The 18,429-nt window shown below is 45.2% G+C and overlaps 1 protein-coding gene across 3 annotated transcripts in view; it reads right to left on the reverse strand.

The window, feature by feature from the left end:
- MASP1 (mannan binding lectin serine peptidase 1) overlaps positions 1-18,429 on the reverse strand; it is a 65,274-nt gene that overhangs the window by 24,419 nt on the left and 22,426 nt on the right. For 2 of the 3 annotated variants that reach the window (XM_032875613.1, XM_032875612.1), the window contains exons 3-8: positions 12,159-12,336; positions 10,423-10,554; positions 8,032-8,228; positions 6,409-6,556; positions 5,001-5,119; positions 3,953-4,031 (exon numbers count right to left, since the gene is read on the reverse strand). In XM_032875613.1, coding sequence (XP_032731504.1) covers positions 3,953-4,031; positions 5,001-5,119; positions 6,409-6,556; positions 8,032-8,228; positions 10,423-10,554; positions 12,159-12,336 — 853 coding nt within the window. Of the gene's footprint in view, positions 1-1,322; positions 1,505-3,952; positions 4,032-5,000; positions 5,120-6,408; positions 6,557-8,031; positions 8,229-10,422; positions 10,555-12,158; positions 12,337-18,429 lie in introns of those variants that run through there. The other variant, XM_032875614.1, reaches the window with a different exon arrangement.

The following is an 18,429-nucleotide window of genomic DNA, read 5'->3' on the forward strand; positions in this document are numbered from 1 at the left end:
TCTTTCTTGAGCCACTGTCCTGAGTGTGCTCTGCCACAATCTGGGACTTCCTGGAGAATGACACACCATGGGCTCCCCCTGCCCTCTGGCCTCGGGGATGGCCCCCTACCCCAGCGCCTCTTGGTCCCCACCCTCGGTGCCCCTGTGTTCCAGCATCACAGACCCCTAATTGTGCTACTCTCTCGCCTACATTCCCTACACGGGAACCCCTGGGGTCCATGCTCTGGCCACCTTGAGGCCTTGATCAAACACTGCTTCTTCTTGAAAGTCTTTTCTTAGTCTTCTAACTGGTTAGGGCTGCCTCCTCATTTTTCCTTACAGAGGCCTCTGTTCATCTCTCTGGTGCATTTTATCTTACGCTACTCGGCATTGCCATTATGGTGGCCCATATCAAATCTTCTGCCTCAGTTAGGATTCCCTCTGTCTCACTGAGTACAGTATCTGTCACACTTTGGGGGCTTACACATACAGATTGAGCTGATGCTCATCTCTGCTGCCCACCTCCTCTTTGCTCTCAGGGGCATCCCTGCCCTAGGCTGACACCAAAAACTAGGTACCTGCCCTTGTCCACCCTTGCGAGGCTCTGTCTGCGTCAAGAACCCACTTAGTCAGCATACAGACTGAGCAGTTCCAGTATAAAGCATGGCTTCTCTGATGCGTCTGTTCTGGTTTTGTTCAGGCTGAAGCAGAGATTCCCGCCACAGAGCCCTTTATCATGTGACCAGTGATGTCCCATGGCTCGGAGGCTGAGGACTGTGTCTTTTGAAGGTGATACCTATCTTTTGAAACCTTTAATCAGGGAGTTTTCAGAAATGCGAGATTTGTAAGCCCTAGCCCAGAGGACAGAACTTCAGATAATGCACCTTCGGGCCTGTGTTAGGTCCACATGGAATAGAAACTTTCGTGGATGAGGCTTTGTCTAGATTACCTACAAAACCTACGCTCTAGGACTTAGTGTTAGTTTCACCTACTCATGGTTGTTAGAAAGGAGCAACAGATAAAAATAGTAAAGTCATCAAGTCACAGGCCTTCTGGCCCATTTCAGCTTCAAGTGTGGAGTGGATTAGGAACCAGGGCCCACTTTGACCTGGTCAGCCAAGGACCATGTGGTTGTATATGAAATCTTGTGTCTCTAGGACCAAAGTCATTTGTCCTTTGAAAAGAGTACTGTTCACTTGGAGGTGCTTAAAAAAACAAAAATTCCTCCTTCTCCTTTCATTATTTTCTAGTGTACTGACTGAATGACGGGTGAGCCCTCCAGGGGGAAAACTGTTCTTTACACAGCAGTTTCAACTGCTTGACTGTGTTGTCTTGTTCAGCATCCACACTAATCCGCACAGGAATTGGAAATGGAGTGTTGGTGGGGTGGGGAGGGGTGCAGGAGCTCTGGGGCCCCAGGGTCTCGTGAGTGGTCCATTCCTGGATGTCTGCACTCTGTGGGGTCCCGTCCTTCACTCTGTCTCTTGCTCTGACCCGAGTTCGTTCTCCTCATCCATTTCGGTTTCTGCCACCGGGGTGAAGATCAAAGAAGGGTCAGGAGGTGCAGGCAAAGGAAGCAGAGAGAGGAAGAGAAAGAGAGAAAGAAGAGAAAGAGAAAAATTAGCAAGCAAAGCAGAAACAGTTCATGCAGGAAATACAGAAATCGCCCCACAAGGCTGATTAAGAATGCAGTTGAGGTACAGCTGGTGTGGGTGAGGGTTTGGGATTGTGGAATTTGTACCATTCTGAGAATTTGCACAGTCATAAGTCCTGGTTCATAAGGATTACAGCATTCTGCCCCTGGAACGAGCTTTGTATTCATCTGGTCCAAGCCTTCATCTGGCATACGACATTAAGGGTGGAGTGGAACTTGCTTTGGGTCACCATGGCAAGCTGGAGTCAGGGTCCGGACAACCACCCATAATTCCCACTTCCTGTCCCAAGTGACTTCACTACACATGCACACTTCTTGTCTGTTCCCCGTCTCTTTCCCCACAATCCTTCAGGGCTTGAAATTTCTCAGTCTTGCTCATCCTTATACCTCCCTTAGGACCTAGCATGTGCCTGGGGCAGAGAGATGCTTAGTAGGAACCTGCTCAGTGAATGAGCAGAGACGCCAGGAATGTCTGAATGGGGATTCTAAGAATCCTAATCCAGGCTATCCTGGAAGAACCAGGTCATATTCAGGAGAAAAAAAAAATTCTTCTTTTCTCTAGTACAAAATGACAGGCATTCTTTAGTATACTAACATAAGTCACATAAGACGGTACCATCAAATACAGTAGTGTGTTACTCTTACCAGAACTTCCATTACATTAAAAAAGCGTGCATGCTTTATTAGGGGAAAAATTATTATTCAAGTTTTCTGCCTTCCAAAAGCATGAATGAGAGAAAAGCCTCTGCCGAATGAGGAGGTTTGTTTGGTGTGGAGCGGTGGCGGCGGGGTAGGGGGGAGAAAGACATTTTTATGGGGCTTTCATTTATTCCCGGTTGGTCCCACAGGTATGATATATACATTAAATCAACTGGTCCTTTGAATAATCAAGAATGCAGGAAACTGAGGCCAAAAGTCTGAGTGCATGGCTTGGGGACATTCAACTGGTTGAGTCTGGATTTGATCTAGAACTTCCTGACTTTAAAACTACCCTACCCTCTACACACCACATTCTCTTTTCCTTCCTCCTTCAGAATGCCCCCTTGCTTTGCCCTGCACAGTGCTTCCCACAGAACTCAGTCATAGCACTACATTTGAGCCACGTGTTGGACGAGGTGGGGGATGTGTCTTCTGGCATTTGAGTTCCTCAGTTTCTGAACCTTGTCTTTTCTATCTGAATTCCCTAGAGGCACCCAGAAAATGATTGTTGAAGTCATAATATACCCCCCTTTCCCACATTGTGCTCTGACTCCAGCCACATCATCTTGTTAAAAAAATTTTAAAGGCAAGCATATTCTCAAACATTCTGCCTGGGATTTGCCTCAAGAGAGTTCACCCCGACAGTGTCCCACGGAGGCTGCACAAGTGGTTCTGCCTGCCTAGGGAATTTGAGCCTTTCAGAAGAAGGGACAAAAACACCACAGTATATGTGCAGTCATGAAATGCGTCCGGGCGGGACCAACCCTAACACTTGACTTCTCCCCTCTCTGGCCTAAAGCCAATCCTCCCCTTTGTCCTTCTCTTCCTTCCCTTCCTATAACCACACCTCCCTTCCTTAGTCCTGCTGTAATGAGTTTTCTAAAACTTGTAAAAGTCTTTACAAGTCTTGAACTAGAACTACTTGGATAAGGGGACAGCGTGACGGCTGGTATATTTTTACAATGCTCACTAAGTGAGCAGTATTTGAGAAATGCCCCCAATATGTTCTAGAGTATTAAGGCTAGTTCAACTTTTTATTTTAATTTGAGGCAAAGGATCTTGTCCATGGTTGCAAGGTGGGTGAGGAGCAGAGCCACTGCAAGAACTCTGGGTCTCAAGAGCCAATACAGAGCTGTGTCCCCTGCTTTACACAGACCCTCTGCACTAACCTCACAGCCTTTCCTGACAGGCCCTAAATCATGAGCTGTTCCAGAAACCTTAGTGGGTATGGCTGATGGCCACACGGAGACTGGCAAGGTCATTGAGCTCTGGGCACTGGTGCTGAAATAGTTTCCTTAATTAGCAATGGTCAGAGCTCATTTCAAACCTGGGGACAAGCTACTCCTTTAGCAAGTTTGGCAACCTGTCTGTAGGCAGAGGTGAAATTAGTATTTAGGAAGTAAACTGGGACCAACAAGAAGGTTCCTTCAGAATCTTGATATCTTATTGCCCAGAGAAACAATAGCCTTTTGGTCTAGCACTTATGTGTTTGCTGAATTCCTGCCCCCAACCTTCTTTGAGAGCACCTGTTAGGTTTTCACCTTTGTGTGGACTCTGGTTAGAACCCATCAGTGCTGGGGAGCTCGTTATCTTTATCACAGACTAATTTTGTTTTCTTACTTTTACAGGTTGGGATCCTGTTACTCCATGTCCCATCCTTCAGACACTCGATCTGGAATGTATCCATCTCCACATTATCCTAGGAAAAAACATGAAGAAGATGTGGCAAGAAGGAGGTTGTTTACCAGTATAACCAGCTCAAATTCCAAAGCCAGTTGTCCTTGACAGAGATTTTCTAACCACGGTCCTCCAAGGGCAAGGTCGACTATAGGAAATAGATCGATGCTGAATTCATGGTCCCCGTTCCTACTCTGGAGAGGGGGCAAGGACTGTGTGGAAGAAAGGGCTTGGACAACTCTCTGAAAGGGGAACACTGTACCTCTGACTCCGTTCTAGAGCTGTGGCTCTCAAACATAGTAGACATCACTATCTTTTGCACAGACCACTGCACCCCCCCACCCCCTGGCCCCCAGAGTTTCTGATTCAGTGGGCCTGGCTTGGAGAGCATGACTTGGATTTCTAATAAGTGATGTGATGCTGTGGTGGCGACCCTACGTGGAGACTCATTCCTTGAGAACCTTCCTCTAGCTTGGCTCACACCAGTCTCACCTGGGTAACATAACAAAAAACCAATCACCGACACTTACCCAGGGATTCTGCTTTAATTCATCTCAAGTGAGGGGCCTGTGAGATCATTTCATATTATTTTTAAGTCAGCCAGGTGATTCCTAGGATAGTGAGCACTATCTGTCTGCCGCCTCTAAAATCTCTCCTTCCTGTCCCGGTCTCCCCCAGTAGGCCTGATTGATGAACTTTGTTAATGTTGTCTGTCCTGATTGTAGGGATGAATGGATCTTGATTTTTTGATATTCAAATCAGCCCAAGCTCTGATAGAAGACTTCTGTGCCATTTCCAGAGGTGAAAATCTGGGATGCATGCTTTGGATTTTCAAAGGACTGGAATTTCTGGAACACGTTGGAGGTTTATGGGGGAAGTTAGGGAATCCTGTGGTGGGACCATGACAAGCTCTGGAAGCCCATCGGCCTTGGGAGGCCCTGGAGCATTTCTCAGGCCTGGTGGCTCTTCCTCCCCCAGCAGGACCCTGTACCTTCAGCACTTTGTAGCCTGTGTCACAGCTGATGAGCACCTGGTCTTTGAAGGAATACGTGGTTTGTAGGGGCTCGATTTTCCCATGGACAGGAGGCTGTGGCTCTGGGCACTCATTCCCTGGTGAGAGCAATGAAAGGACAGTGGGTGAGAAAACAGGGAAAATTCTGCCACAGGCAGCTGGCCCCTGGGGTGCAAGGTGTGGTGCAGGAGAAACCCATAGAACTGGGTGCTGTGGGCCTGCACCTTCTAGGCCCTGAAGAGTTATTCTGGAAGCTTGAGCAGGTGACTTTCCAACTTGGACCTCTAGTTCCTCTTCTGTAAAATGAGGTGGTTGGCCAAACGATTTCGTCATGACTCAGGGTTGAGCAGGATATTAGGTGTCACTGAGTGCAACCCTTGTCTGAGGCTGCCTTTATAACATCTTCTATAGTAGACACCAAACATCTTTTTGTATTCCTACAGTGACAGGGAACTCAATACCTAGCAAACCTTTACCTTTCTTACTAGACTCTAATCAAAGGAACAGTATTTTTCTATTCAACTAAAATCTGTCCCCTTGTAATTTGCTCTCACAGGGCAGAATTTGTCCTCTTGGGCTGCTCAGGATGACTCTAATTGCTTTTTATCCCCAAGACCATTCTTCAAAGTGTTAGAGAGACTGTGACCATATGCCTCTGAGCTTTCCCTTCCAAAGGCTACATTGGACAGGATTCCCAGGCCTGAGTTTGCCCCTGACAATTTTTCCTGGACAAACTCTCCCTAGAATTGGACACCGGTGTGTGATAATGCAGGAAAGATCAGGATATCAGATCTATGAGCTGGATTAGCCACACACAGCACCCTCTTCTTCCTCAGCTTACTGCAGACTGCTGGGGCAAATGGCTCTCCCAGAGTTTGGGCCAGGACAGGCTGCCTTGGAGTACTGGGGAATGTTGCCTGTGGGTGCTACCAGTCTGTGGCCACAGGAGTCAAACCGCCATGATGAAACATTACGAGCTATGGGCCCACATTCAAATCCCTGCCCCAGCCTTGGAGAGAGCTGAACTTGGATGGTTCTCTCCAGGCCCAATGAATCAGTGTGAAAGAGAAGAGTTTAGGAAACAAGGTGGGGTTTTGTTTGTTTGTTGTTTTTTTAAATCTGCTTATGTGATTCTGAAGTGTAGTAAGTTTGAAAGCTATGTCTAGTCTAAACCCACCATTATTGCTTCTCTTGTCCCCATTTTATGGATGGGAAACTGAGTCAGGTGAGAGAATGTAGCTGGTTCCACACTCCTCTGTAGCAGAGCTGGGGGTCCTGCACAACCCCAGGGGAGTCCCAAGCCTGTACCCCTTATCTCTCAGCCACTGCCCCATGAGGGCTGAGCACAGTGACCAAGCATGACCCACAGAGAGAAAGGCCGTGTTACCTGTCGCCCTGTATGAGAGCCTCCAGCCCCGGTTCTCCCCTGAGTTGTCACTGCGAAACAGGATCTGGACGCTGTGGCTCTGGGTATTGATGGGTTCTGGAGCTCTCTCTCCACAGAAGGGCCCAAAAACATTTGGACCAGCTTTAATCTATGAGGAGCAAGATGGAGAAAAAGGGTTACATCTGAGCAGTGGTAGCAGCTGCTGGGACCATCTCTATACTGCACCCTGGTTTTCTGGAAGCCTCCATATGAACCCCTAGTGTGTTTTTAGTGGGCATCACCATTCACCAAAGAGTTCCATCTCCACTCTCTAATTTACAGATTACAACAATCTTGGTAGTGGATGAGGCAGGCTAATAACTCTCTTCTCAGAGATGAACATTCCAGGATCAGAAAGGGACAGAGCCCTGTCCAGGGGCATAGGATAGAAAGGGACTCTGCTCTCACAGAATCTGCAGTCTAGTCAAGGATGGCAGGGATGGGGGAGTGGGACTAACAATAAATGACAAGCAAAATAATTACATGTGGTGGCACAAATTATAAAAAATAATCAGGATGATATATACATATAATATAAATATATCCTATATATTTATAATTTATGTGGTAAAATCTGTGTAACCTAATTTATTATTTATATATTAGATTAAACTTTACTTATTTTTGTAATAAAACTTCAAATAGGTGGTCACAGATGGCTTCTTTGGTTGGATTTAAGACATAAGGAAGAGGGGAAAATACTTTCCAGGCGGAGAAAACAGCATATGTAAAGGTTAAGATCAAAGGTGGGAAAGGGCCCAGCAAGTATTAAGAACAGAAAGGAAGCCAGAGTGGCTGAAGCAGAGGGAGTACCATAGCATGAAGTAGGAAAGGCAGGCAAACACCACATGGTGTTGAGGAATTTACATTTACTTCCAAGAACAATCCCGATTTAATCTGGCTTTTATAAAGCTCAGCCTCGATGCCGATGCCGTGGAGAGCAGACAATGTAGGGCAAGGGTGGAAACAAGAAAACCAGCTGGAAGCTTTGCAACAGAGATGATGGGGTTTGGCCTGGGTGCAGTCAGTGGGGAATGGAGAGAAGGAAGTAGGCACTATTAGCTGATCTGGATTTTTGGACTCCCAGCCCAGGTTCCTCCTGTGTCTCTAACTCTTTTTCTTTCCTTCTCCAGAAATCAGGACTCCCAAGCCCTCATCTGGTGACTTCTACAATCCTGGGCGATATCTCTATCTTATCACCCTTATTGTGGATGGGGGGAAAAGTGAAGCCCCATGAAATTAAGTGCCTGGAGAAGGCTTACAGCATAGCTCCTGGGCTATTGTGTGTGGTAGGCAGGATTCTAAGATGGTCCCCATGACCTTCACCTCTCGTGTTACTTCATGATGATGTCATATAACTTGGCAAAAGGGATTCTTTTAACCAAGAAGTTAGCATTCAATCAGGGAAGATCCCTAGGCTGGATCCGATTAAGCTGGTAGATGCTATTTTAAATAATGACCTTTTGGGAAGCAAGCAGCTTGGTCCGCTATCCTGGGAGAAGATAAAGGGCCAAGGATATCAATTTTCCCAATTCAGCCAAGATTTACCAGCATCCCCAGGGCAAGCGTCCATTGTAGGCTTACCTTGATGTAGTCATAGGGGCAGGACACCTCAGGATGATCCTCAATGTCGAAAATGTCCTCAAACTGCAGGCTGACCATGAAACCCTCCTCTAGCTCTATCGTGTAGAAGCATTCTGAGCTCTTAGGATAAGGGTTGGGGAAGTCAGGGCTGGTGATCACGCCGGTCCTCTGGGTAAAGAGGTTGTCACTGCACTCCACTGTGGGAACATACCAGAGCAAAGTGGCACACCAAAACCAAGCCCACAGCAACCCCTTTCTCATCTGTTACTACATTTTTCCCACTGGTCCTGAAAGGCAATCAGGGAAGGCATCACTATCCCTATTTTATTGATGGGTAGAATTAATTTATCCAAGATCACACACCTAGTAATTTTCAGAGTCAAGGCTCAAAGGCAGTAAGTGTGAAAGCCTTCTCATCAGATTCTCTGGTATTGGTGAGGGGAAAGGAGAGGTCTGAGATGGAAAGGTTTTGAGACAGAGTGGGAGGGGAAATCAACTGGACCTTCTTTTCTTCTTCTCCCCTCAGCCCAGAACTCCATTCTCTGTTCAAAGTCTTCCTGATCCCTCATCCAACACAGGACCCTCACACATACCCTCACTCTTTGGTGTCTAACCTTGCTGTTTCTCCTCTTGCTGCTGACTACTACCTGACATTATGCAGTATATTTGCTGGTGGATTTTCTTGCCCCCACTAAATTGTAAGTTCCCTGAGCTCAGGGATTCTGCTTTGTTCCCCACTGTAGCTGTAACAAAGGACCCAGTGTCCTGGGATCATGGCCATGGCTTAGCCCTGCAAAGGCCCTTTATTGGCCACCAAAACTTTCTCCTTGGGCTGACCCATCTTAAATATGGGATGTCAATCCTTTCTAAGCCCCTATTTATTGTGCTCATTTGCAAGTGAGAAAACTGGCTCAGAGAGGGGGCACGGTTAACCTGAAGTCCTATAGCTTTGAGCTGCAGAGCATCGTTAAGAGAATCTTGAATCCTCTTGAATCCTCATCTTTTTTCATTTCCTACCCCAAGAACTCTCTGGGGCGTGACATCGCCCCCATGGAGGCTAAAATTGTTTGGGGTTTTTTGGAAGGATTACTCTTTTTATTCATAATACACAGATGGACAGAGTACATAAACACATATATAGTATTACCTGTGGTATTAAGATTTCACGGCTAGAGGAAATTAGGAAGATAATGTTTAAAAAGTCTCCTGGAGGCAGAGGAGAAACTGAAAACAAAGATTGAGAAGCTCTACTCATTCTCAGCCCTCACTGTACTTTGCATGTAGTAGATACTCAATAAACACCTCCAGAATGAAAAGCAGAGAAAATACAGCCCTCTTGAAGAAACCTCCTGTATGTGCCTGCTTTATAATGATGAGTCACATGGGTTTTGTTTTGTTTTGTTTTGTTTTCCCCTAGAAGCAAGGAAAGCTTTTGAAGGAGGAAGGAAAGGAAGTCTTGCTTCCAGTTTTGCTCTCCTCCAATGATCCCCCACTTGGTTTCCATGAGACCCTCCTAAAACACAGAACCTTACCCTGTAACCATCCATACTAATCTGCTGTCAATGCCCCAGACATGCCACATTCTATCAGGACTCTGAATTTTTGCAGAAGCTCTTCTCTCTGCCTGAAGCACCCTCCTTTTCCATCGTCTTCCTTCTCTGCCAACGGTCACCATCTCTGGGACATGTCTGCTCGCTATGCAGTGTAGACTCAGGTAAGATTGTGCTGAGCCCACATTTCTTTTACAGCACTGATTACATTTCCCCATTTTCTTCTGTGGCAGTGACCCCACTAGCCAGGGAGGCCCTCAGGGAAAGTGGCTGAAGCCTTATATTTGTCCATTTCTCCATTGCTGCCCTGCCTGGACGCAACAGCTGGGTGGGCATGTTGACTAGACAGGAAGATGAAGAGAGAAGGAATGGGGCATTTTCTTGCTGTCTCTCTTTGCCTCTCTCTTCCCACATCTTTCCTTTGGACTGAGGTTCTTTTGATCACAGAGGAACTTGGGAGGCCATGGGAGTGAGGAGGAAAAGGAATTGCTGGGTGAGGCCAAGCTCATGGCTCAGAGCAAGGGGACCAGGAAACCCAGATTGTCCCATAACTTGGTCAGGCTTGTTACCTACAGTAGGAGAGCATAAATTCCTGCTGCTGAGGAAGAAAGAGGGCCTAGAGGTTAGGGCTTCTCAAATGTGGTCCTTTGGGAACCTGAACCCAGACTTCCCAGCTGGTGGGCATTTCAGCTTCTTTGTCCATGTGGTATCTGAGGCAGAGCTCTCTGGCTTCATTTCTAATTGTTCCTACTCTGTATCTGTCCCTCCTCAGAGCCTCCTCTAATCTTATTGGAAAACATGGCACAGAATGGTGATATGTAGTGTGATCCCTGGGCCCCACCTCGGCAGGTCCTGTTGTCTGTGTGGAGGAGGTAGCCAAAGCGGCAGGAGCAGTAGTAGCCGCCGATGTAGTTATGACAATAGTGGTCACAGGACAGCTCCTCGTCCTCCCGCTCAGTGCACTCGTCCACATCTGCAGGGCAATCAATCCATGTGTGAGGATGAAGACAACAGCCACCATCTACAGAGCACGTTGTATGGGCCACTCCCTGTGCTAGCTTCACATAAAGCCCAGAAGTAGCCATTGCTTCCCTTTACAAATGAGGAAACTGGAACTCAGAGCAGCACAAGGCAACTTACCCAAGATGGCAGAGAGCCAGGTTCAAGGCCAGGCAAGCTGAGTCCTCGTGGTGCCAGTACCCTTTAATGCTTGTGGTAATAGCAAGCAGGACTGTTACCCTCTTACCATTCACATTCCACAGATGATGAAACAGAGACTTGGGGCCTTTAAAGAACTTACTCCACGTCACAGAGATGGTAAGTGGTGGAGTCAACATTCACAGCCAGGGAGGCTGGCTCCAGAGCTCACTCTTCACATCTAGTCCATGCTGCGCCTCTCTCTCTACATTACTTCCCTCAGCAGTGGAAATGTAAACATTAAAACGTATGTTCTCAACCCGATTTAAGGATTTAATGGTATATTATTCCCCAACAGATACAGGAATGGCCAAAAGGCACATGAAAAAATGGTTGACATCATTAATCACCAGGGAAATATAAGTCAAAACCATAATGAGGTACCACCACATATCCCGCCAGAATTTTAAATTTTAAAAATTGAAAAATCGACAACATCAAACCCTGATACATTGGTGAAGGAATATAAAATGGTACAAAAATCCTTTGGGAAAGGTCTAGCAATTTCTTGTAAAATTAATATATAGTCCTTCCCTATGACCCAATAATACTACTCCTAGATATTTACCCAATACAAGTGAAAACATATGTCCAGAAAAAGGCTAGTACAGGAAACCTCTTTAATGAGAACCTATGTAATGAGAGCCAAAAGAATGGATAGAGTGCAGGTGTCCATCAGTGGAAGAATGGATAAACAGTTTGTAGAATATTCATACAATGGAAAATTGCTCTGCCAGGAAAGGAACGAATTATCAATGTGTTGCAACGTGACCGAACCTCAGAAACTTTATCCTGAGTAAAAGAATCCTCACTTCCAGAATATATTTTGTGTATGTTCATTTATATGAAGTTTCAGAAGAGGCAACACTAATCTATGTTGGAAAAAAAATTGGAACAGTTGTTGCCTCTAAGGGAGATGGGAGCAGAATGTGATTGGGAAGGAATGTAAGTGAATTTTTCTAGGTCAATGGTAAAGTTCAATATCTTATCAGGGGTTTGGGTCACATACAAATAAATTTCTCAAAAATCAACAAGTGTGCTTAGGCTTGTACATTTCACTGAATAAAAATTTTACATTCAAAGAAAGAAAATTGTAGCTAGGTATTGCTCTTCACCAAAATGATTTGCATGCTAAAGTATTTAGGAAAAAGTGTACTGCTGTCTGCAATTTACTTTGAAATGCACCAAAAAAGATGAATTGATGGATAGATAGAAGATAAATGGGTAGATATGTGATAGAGCAAATGCAATAAGACATTAATGGCAGAATCTCCATGGTGAGTATGTATGTGTTCCTTGTGAAGAAGAGAGCTTATGGTACTTTTAGTTTTTAGAGAGAAAGGGAGACCTGGGGATGAGCCATCCACCTCTCCAACTTACCCACGGCCATGTAGTGGGCATCAAAGCCTGTGAATCGCTCCTCATTGGAGAAATCTGACCGGAAGGTGATGGACATGAAGGAGCCAGGGGAGAACACGACTTCCTGGCCAGGGGTCTGCTCTGTGTCTGTAGTCTCCTGGCCACAGAACGTTGCCAGCACCTGCTCTTCCGTTTCTACCTTTGGGGTCAAAGAGAGAGGGAACAAGATAAGTAGCTTCCCGAATTAACTTCCCTGCTGGTCTCCAGGAGAAAAGAGGGAGAGCCTTCCCATGAGTACAGCAGGCAGGCTGAGAAACCCCGAGAAAGGGGATGCAAGACTCTGGGACTTGAGGAATCACTCAGTATGGGTTAAGTCTATGTGCCTGTTTAGTCAGTGCTTCATTCACTTGTATAAGTCCATCTGAAGCGGCTTGACATCTGTCATTCCTATAGACAGCAAAATGGCTTATTTATTGAAAATAACTCAATATTTAGAATTCAGAAAGAGTTAGATAACCTCACGGGTAGATTCCATATGCCACAGAAACTGACCACATTTCCAAAGAAGAGAGAAGAACTGCAGGTCAGTCACTGAGCATTCAGTGGGTGCCTGCCTGCGAGCAAAGCATGGGAGCTGTGCATGTGGAGACAGGGTTCAGAGGGACAGAAACGCACACACAGGGCTATTATACAGTGCGACAAGGGCTTCAGCGGGAACACAAGCACTGGAAACACGCACTTCAGAAGGAGATGAAAGATCCCATCAGAATGGAAACTGCAGGAGAGCGGACACTGTTTTCTTTGCACATGTGTTTTCAGTGCCTGGAGGTGGAGGTGGAGGGAGACCTGGGGCATAGCAGTTACCCAACAAATGTTTGTTGTCAAGAACTAAAATTTGAGGGCTGTTCTGAGAACAATGAGAAGCCAGGGAGTCTGTGGGGATTATAGAAGGAGAAGCACATTGCAGAATAGGTTGAAATGAGATTATGACTGAGCTGCTTATGCTCTCTCTCAGATAAATAAATAAATCTTAAAAAAAAAAAAAAAGATGACCGAGCTTGAATACCATAATAACGCTGTGTGACTCTTCCTTCTGTGAGTAAAGGAAAGACACGAAAATGTCTGAAAAGGGAGATTGTGTAACTAGAACTATATTTTATAGGTGGTCTTCATAATTCAGGAATGACTGGAATCTTCTCTGAAATGGTTGTGTTTGTGTTAAGACTCAGAGGCAAAAATGACCTATTTGCTGAAAGAATTTGGAAGAGCCGGAGGCCCTGTGTAAATTCAGAGACCCAAGTACAGATCCTGAACTGGTTGCATAAGCTGACATTGTGTGAGTTTGGTTTGGGAAGCACGATATGGTAGCTGGTTGGTATATGTATTTGACTATGTATGCATACTTGGTCTACCTACCACTGCATCATTTACACTAACTGGCTTCTTTAGAGGTTGTGTTTGTGTTTGCAACCTCTAGATTAACATTTTAGCCAAGATGCATGAGAAAATCTCTTAGCTAGAATGATTCTGCTGCCTTTCAAAGTCATTAAAGGAAAGTTCTCAATGGCTCTGCCTATCTCTAGTAGCTTCTAATGCATTCACTGTTTTGTTCATTAGCTTAGTATGTCAGAAGTATCTTGACATTTGACACTTCTGTTTTGAAACTAATGATTTATTTATTTAAGATAAGTGGGAGTTTTAAAGAAAAACAATTTGCCTTGGCAACAAAGCACAAGGACAATTAATCACTAACTTTGGGAACTGAAGTGTAAACAGAAGATGAGATCATGGCTTTGCTGTTTATTTCTCTTCTCTGCAGATACTGGCCAAACTCACACCAGCCTTATTACTGTAGACTGTACCTATCTGCACACAGTCACTTCTTCGACCACCATGGCTGGTTTATTATTTTGGTTATCTGAGTTTTCCAAATAGCTGAAGTTTTACCTGACTATAATTAATTTATTATTATTATTATTATTATTATTATTATTTGATGTAATGCTTTTTAAAGTGCTTTATTTTTTCAAAAAATGATTTATTTATTTGAGAGAGAGAGTGAGCAAGAGAGGAGAGAATACGAGAGGGGGGAAGCAGCAGAGGGAGAGGGAGAAGCAGACTCTCCACTGCACAAGTGCCAGATGTGGGACTTGATCCCAGGACCCCGGGATCATGACCTGAGTTGAAGGCAGGTATTTAACCAACTGAGCCACCCAGGCCCCCCTTTCAAAGTGCTTTATACAAATCCCTGCTTTCTTAGGTGAAACATGCTAACCTTTTTTGGTGATCCAGGGACATTATTGTGAATGTCAACCACCTTGGGGATATTGTGTTGTGTCATGTTACCTGCCCTGCATGGAACAACCCCAGACCATAATGCCTTTGCAATTCTTCTGTCTCCCTTATGTAGTGTTTTATTTTGTGTCTTTTTTTTAGATCAGTTTGTTAACTGAAATATGTTGTAAAATAGAAATTAGTTAAGCTGCTCTTATTAGAACTTAATAAAAATAAGACTAAGTAGGTTTAGAGTGAAGGCTTAAAATAGGCATGAAGGGGAGACCACTGTCTTGGTGACTTCTATTTTGGAGTAGTATAACGTAGATAGACCTGGCAGTTGGAGGTCCTGGGCCTGTTCCTGACTACCTACCATAAACTGTTCCATGACCGCCTGTTTTCTAGTTCTCAGCTATCCACCTGGTAGAGCAGGGGTTTGAACTAGCTGAGCTATATGTCCTCTTCCAATCTGACGTACTGGTATTCTAACAAGTCATCATACCCGTACATTCAATAGGCCAACTAGAAGATAGTGAGCAGGAGTTTCAACACACTGATTGCTTTCTTTTGAAGAACTCGATGGACTTGAACTTCTTCGTGATCTAGAACCATGTAATACCAAGTCAGCTACTTAATGAATAGTGATGCCTTGAGCATTAACACTTCCAGACTCGACAGCTTCCTTTCTGTATTTTGATATCCCCAAAGTTTCTGTAGAGTGGACATTTTCCATGTAGCTACTCTCTGTAGTACCAACCAGAGATAACATGGATCAGGGGAGACCTAATGAAGATCTGTGATAATAAACTCTCTTGTAACTTGCAGGATAAAGGACATTTTCATGATGGCAGATAAACAGTCATCACATGCAGAGCCACACTATTGCAGAGAACAGGTAAGCATGTTCTGGCTGAGGCCTATGGAAAATCTGAGCCATCACTACCTTTAGGATCAGGGAAGAAAAAGCTCTGGAAGCTTAGGAATCCAGCCTACAGCTCAGAATAGAGTCTTAGAATATCAGAGCTGGGAAAGAGGGACCTTTAAAAGTTATTTCAAGCCCCCTCCAGAGGAAACTGAGGTCCAAAGACGGCCAGTGACTTGCTCAGGAGTAGAGAGATAACCACAAGCATTTCCTGATATCAGTTTTGCTGTTGGAACTCTTCTGACCCTGAAGAAAGGAACCCACCAACCCAGAGAGTACATGACAAAAGACATAGGCACTTTGCCAAAACAACTTTTCTGGCTCAAGGGCCTCTTCAAACTTTATGTTGGGTGCGTGGACTGTCTCCTAGAGAGGATGTGGCTCAGTGACAGCTCCTACCATAACCCAGACAGGGGTGGGGGGGTCACTGACCTTGGTTAATATTTGTAGCCCCTGTTATGAATTATAAAATTCTACAGAAATCATTTACCTCGATTACAAGCAGAAGATTGAACCCTTGCTTCTGTTTGGACTGTCCCATTTCTAGGGTCATCATATTAACATGATGGAGAGAAGTACCTTATCAAATGAAGACATGAAATTCATAATAGAGAACCATCTGGCTGGGGATCACAGACTCTTCTTCATTTTTCTATTTCTTATTATGGCAACCATATCCTTTCAGGCTATTGTCATTTAGGGTGCCAACACATGGATGCATGTCCTCAATTTGTGTTCTTTCAACTCAATTCAAAAAGTATTTATATACTAAATTCTGTCTGGACTATAGTGTGGAGGATGCCAAAAATTATTTATTTGTTGCATGAGCTTAAAGAGCAAGTCCCCTGCCTTGAGGAAAGTGAAATTTAGTAGGAGAATAATATAAATGCTCAAGTGGGTATATGTTAGGGAATTGTCAGGTCATAGTTATTGCAGTGAAAGATAGGAAGCCCCAGGGAGTCAAAGAAGGGGAAAAAATGACATTGAGCTGAAGGAAATCATAAAACATTTAGGAAGAAGAGAATGTTCTTTGAGCTGAGGCCTGAAAGATGAATAGGACTCAAGGAGATGGAAATAGTAGGTGGAGGGCAGGCAGTAGCTCTCATGCTGAGGGAATAGTGAAATCCCAGAGGTAGTGGTCTCAACTGTCCCTTCCTCCCCACTACCACCTGCCATAGGAAAGGGGTTCTGTTGAGGACAGGGAGCTGGGAAGAAGGATCTAAGGAGAAGAAGCCAGAGTCTGTTTTCTATGAATTTCCACCTGTATAAACCGCACAAACCTTGGCAAAACTAAGGCAGGGCAGCAGACACGTTGGCCCAATTTCTGTGGGAGGATAGCTGCGGCTGCTCTCCACATGTCTGTAAAGTCATTTCATCAGAGTTGAACAGATACACTGACAGCTATCTACCAGTCCTTGGAGCAATGCATGGAAAAGGTAGCTCAGGAATGATGGTTCTCATTTTATTTTACCTTTGTATTTTATTTTTTGAAAGATTTTATTTATTTGACAGAGAGAGAGCGAGCCAGAGAGAGAACAAATGGGGAGAGGGGTAGAGGGAGAAGCAATCTCCCCACTGAGCAGGAAGCCCAATGTGGGGCTCCATCCCAGGACCCTGGGACCATGACCTGAGCTGAAAGCAGACGCTTAACCAACTGAGCCACCCAGGTGCCCCTGTTCTCATTTTATAATGGGAAGCCTTGAAAGTCACATGATTTAAACGAATCAGGCCAGGTCATTATCTACCGAGTAGTGACTTCAGGCCAATAACTGCAGCATCCTAATTCCCTAACCAATAACCTCCTTCTCCTTCAAGGCTTGAGGCAAACAAACAAAGGCTGTACTACAGACCCAGAAACCTCAAGGCTTTGCTTGTCAGTGTCCCCAGGCTATATCCTGGAGCTTCTCTGACATCTATCTTCTCTGGGCCTTTGAAGAACTTCTCAGAATTAATGTAGTCAGATAGTCATGGAGTGTCTTGGATTGTCCTGCTGTCAATTTAGTTAATCTGGAAACTACATTCCCCAGAATCTCCTTTCCTGTATAGTTCTGGAGTAGAGTTGGCCAAAGGAGACACTTGCATGAGTTAGGACACAATGGTCCTTACTGTCTGAAGGTTGTTTTGTGATCACACACAGAGATGGACAGATGTAGATGTGCCCAATAGGTTCCAGCTTGTCCTCACTCTCCTCCACTCTGCATCCATCACTGGTGGAAACTGCTGCTCTAATGACCAGCAGTGACCTAGACCTATCACCAGATGCTTGTACGTGGACCCACTGAGGTAGGAGCTGCTCAAAGCCAACAACTGCTCACAGAACCCTCCCTGCTGGCCCCCCTTCACAGGCCCACTTTGGCTCCTTAGATGGTCTTGAATTCTCACATTCCCCAGCAGATGCCAACATCTCCCCCCATGCCAGGGCTTCAGGAGCTGATTAGTGACTATGGTCCTCCAATGACCCAGCCCCACCCTTCACTGCCACAGCGCCTCCTCTAGTCACGTGATTTCTGATACCCAAAATAGCCATTACCTCACATTGCTCACAGATGCTCTGCTTTTCCTCACGGATCTCTGGCTAGTACAGTTACTGGAATCAGAAGTCCGGTACTATTGTAACAAACAATTAGGACCCGTGGCTTGGGTTTTGGATTGGCAGGAAGTAGAGGCTGAAAAAGCAGGGACAAACTGCTACAGGAAGCTTGCAAAGGCGACCTGAGTCATGTAGTGGTGAAATGTTTGACACAACTTGCACGTGGCAACATAGAAGGTAGAAAAATCGTACACACTAAGCTTGTGGCTCTGCTTAGGAGATCTCTAGGCAATGTTGAAAGTGTCAGTATGTGTTTCTAGCTGTATGTGACAAGGTACTTCAAGAAGAAGTAGGTCTTAAGTGTGCAAGCCTTGTGACTTGCTTTGACAAAAGGCATGTGGTATGTGGAGATGGGGTGCTGCTTCCAAGGGGCCCTGTAGCCTTTCAGGCATCAGGGGGTCTTGTAGCCCTTTCCCATGTGGAATATAGCCCTGGGGCCTCCATGTGAGGAAGCCCTGCCAGGCCTACTGGAGAAGTGAAGGTCACATAGGGCAGAGACGAATCAT

The sequence above is a fragment of the Lontra canadensis genome, unplaced genomic scaffold (assembly GCF_010015895.1).
Source record: "Lontra canadensis isolate GAN:19392208 unplaced genomic scaffold, GSC_riverotter_1.0 scaffold56, whole genome shotgun sequence".
In the NCBI taxonomy this organism is placed as follows: domain Eukaryota; kingdom Metazoa; phylum Chordata; class Mammalia; order Carnivora; family Mustelidae; genus Lontra; species Lontra canadensis.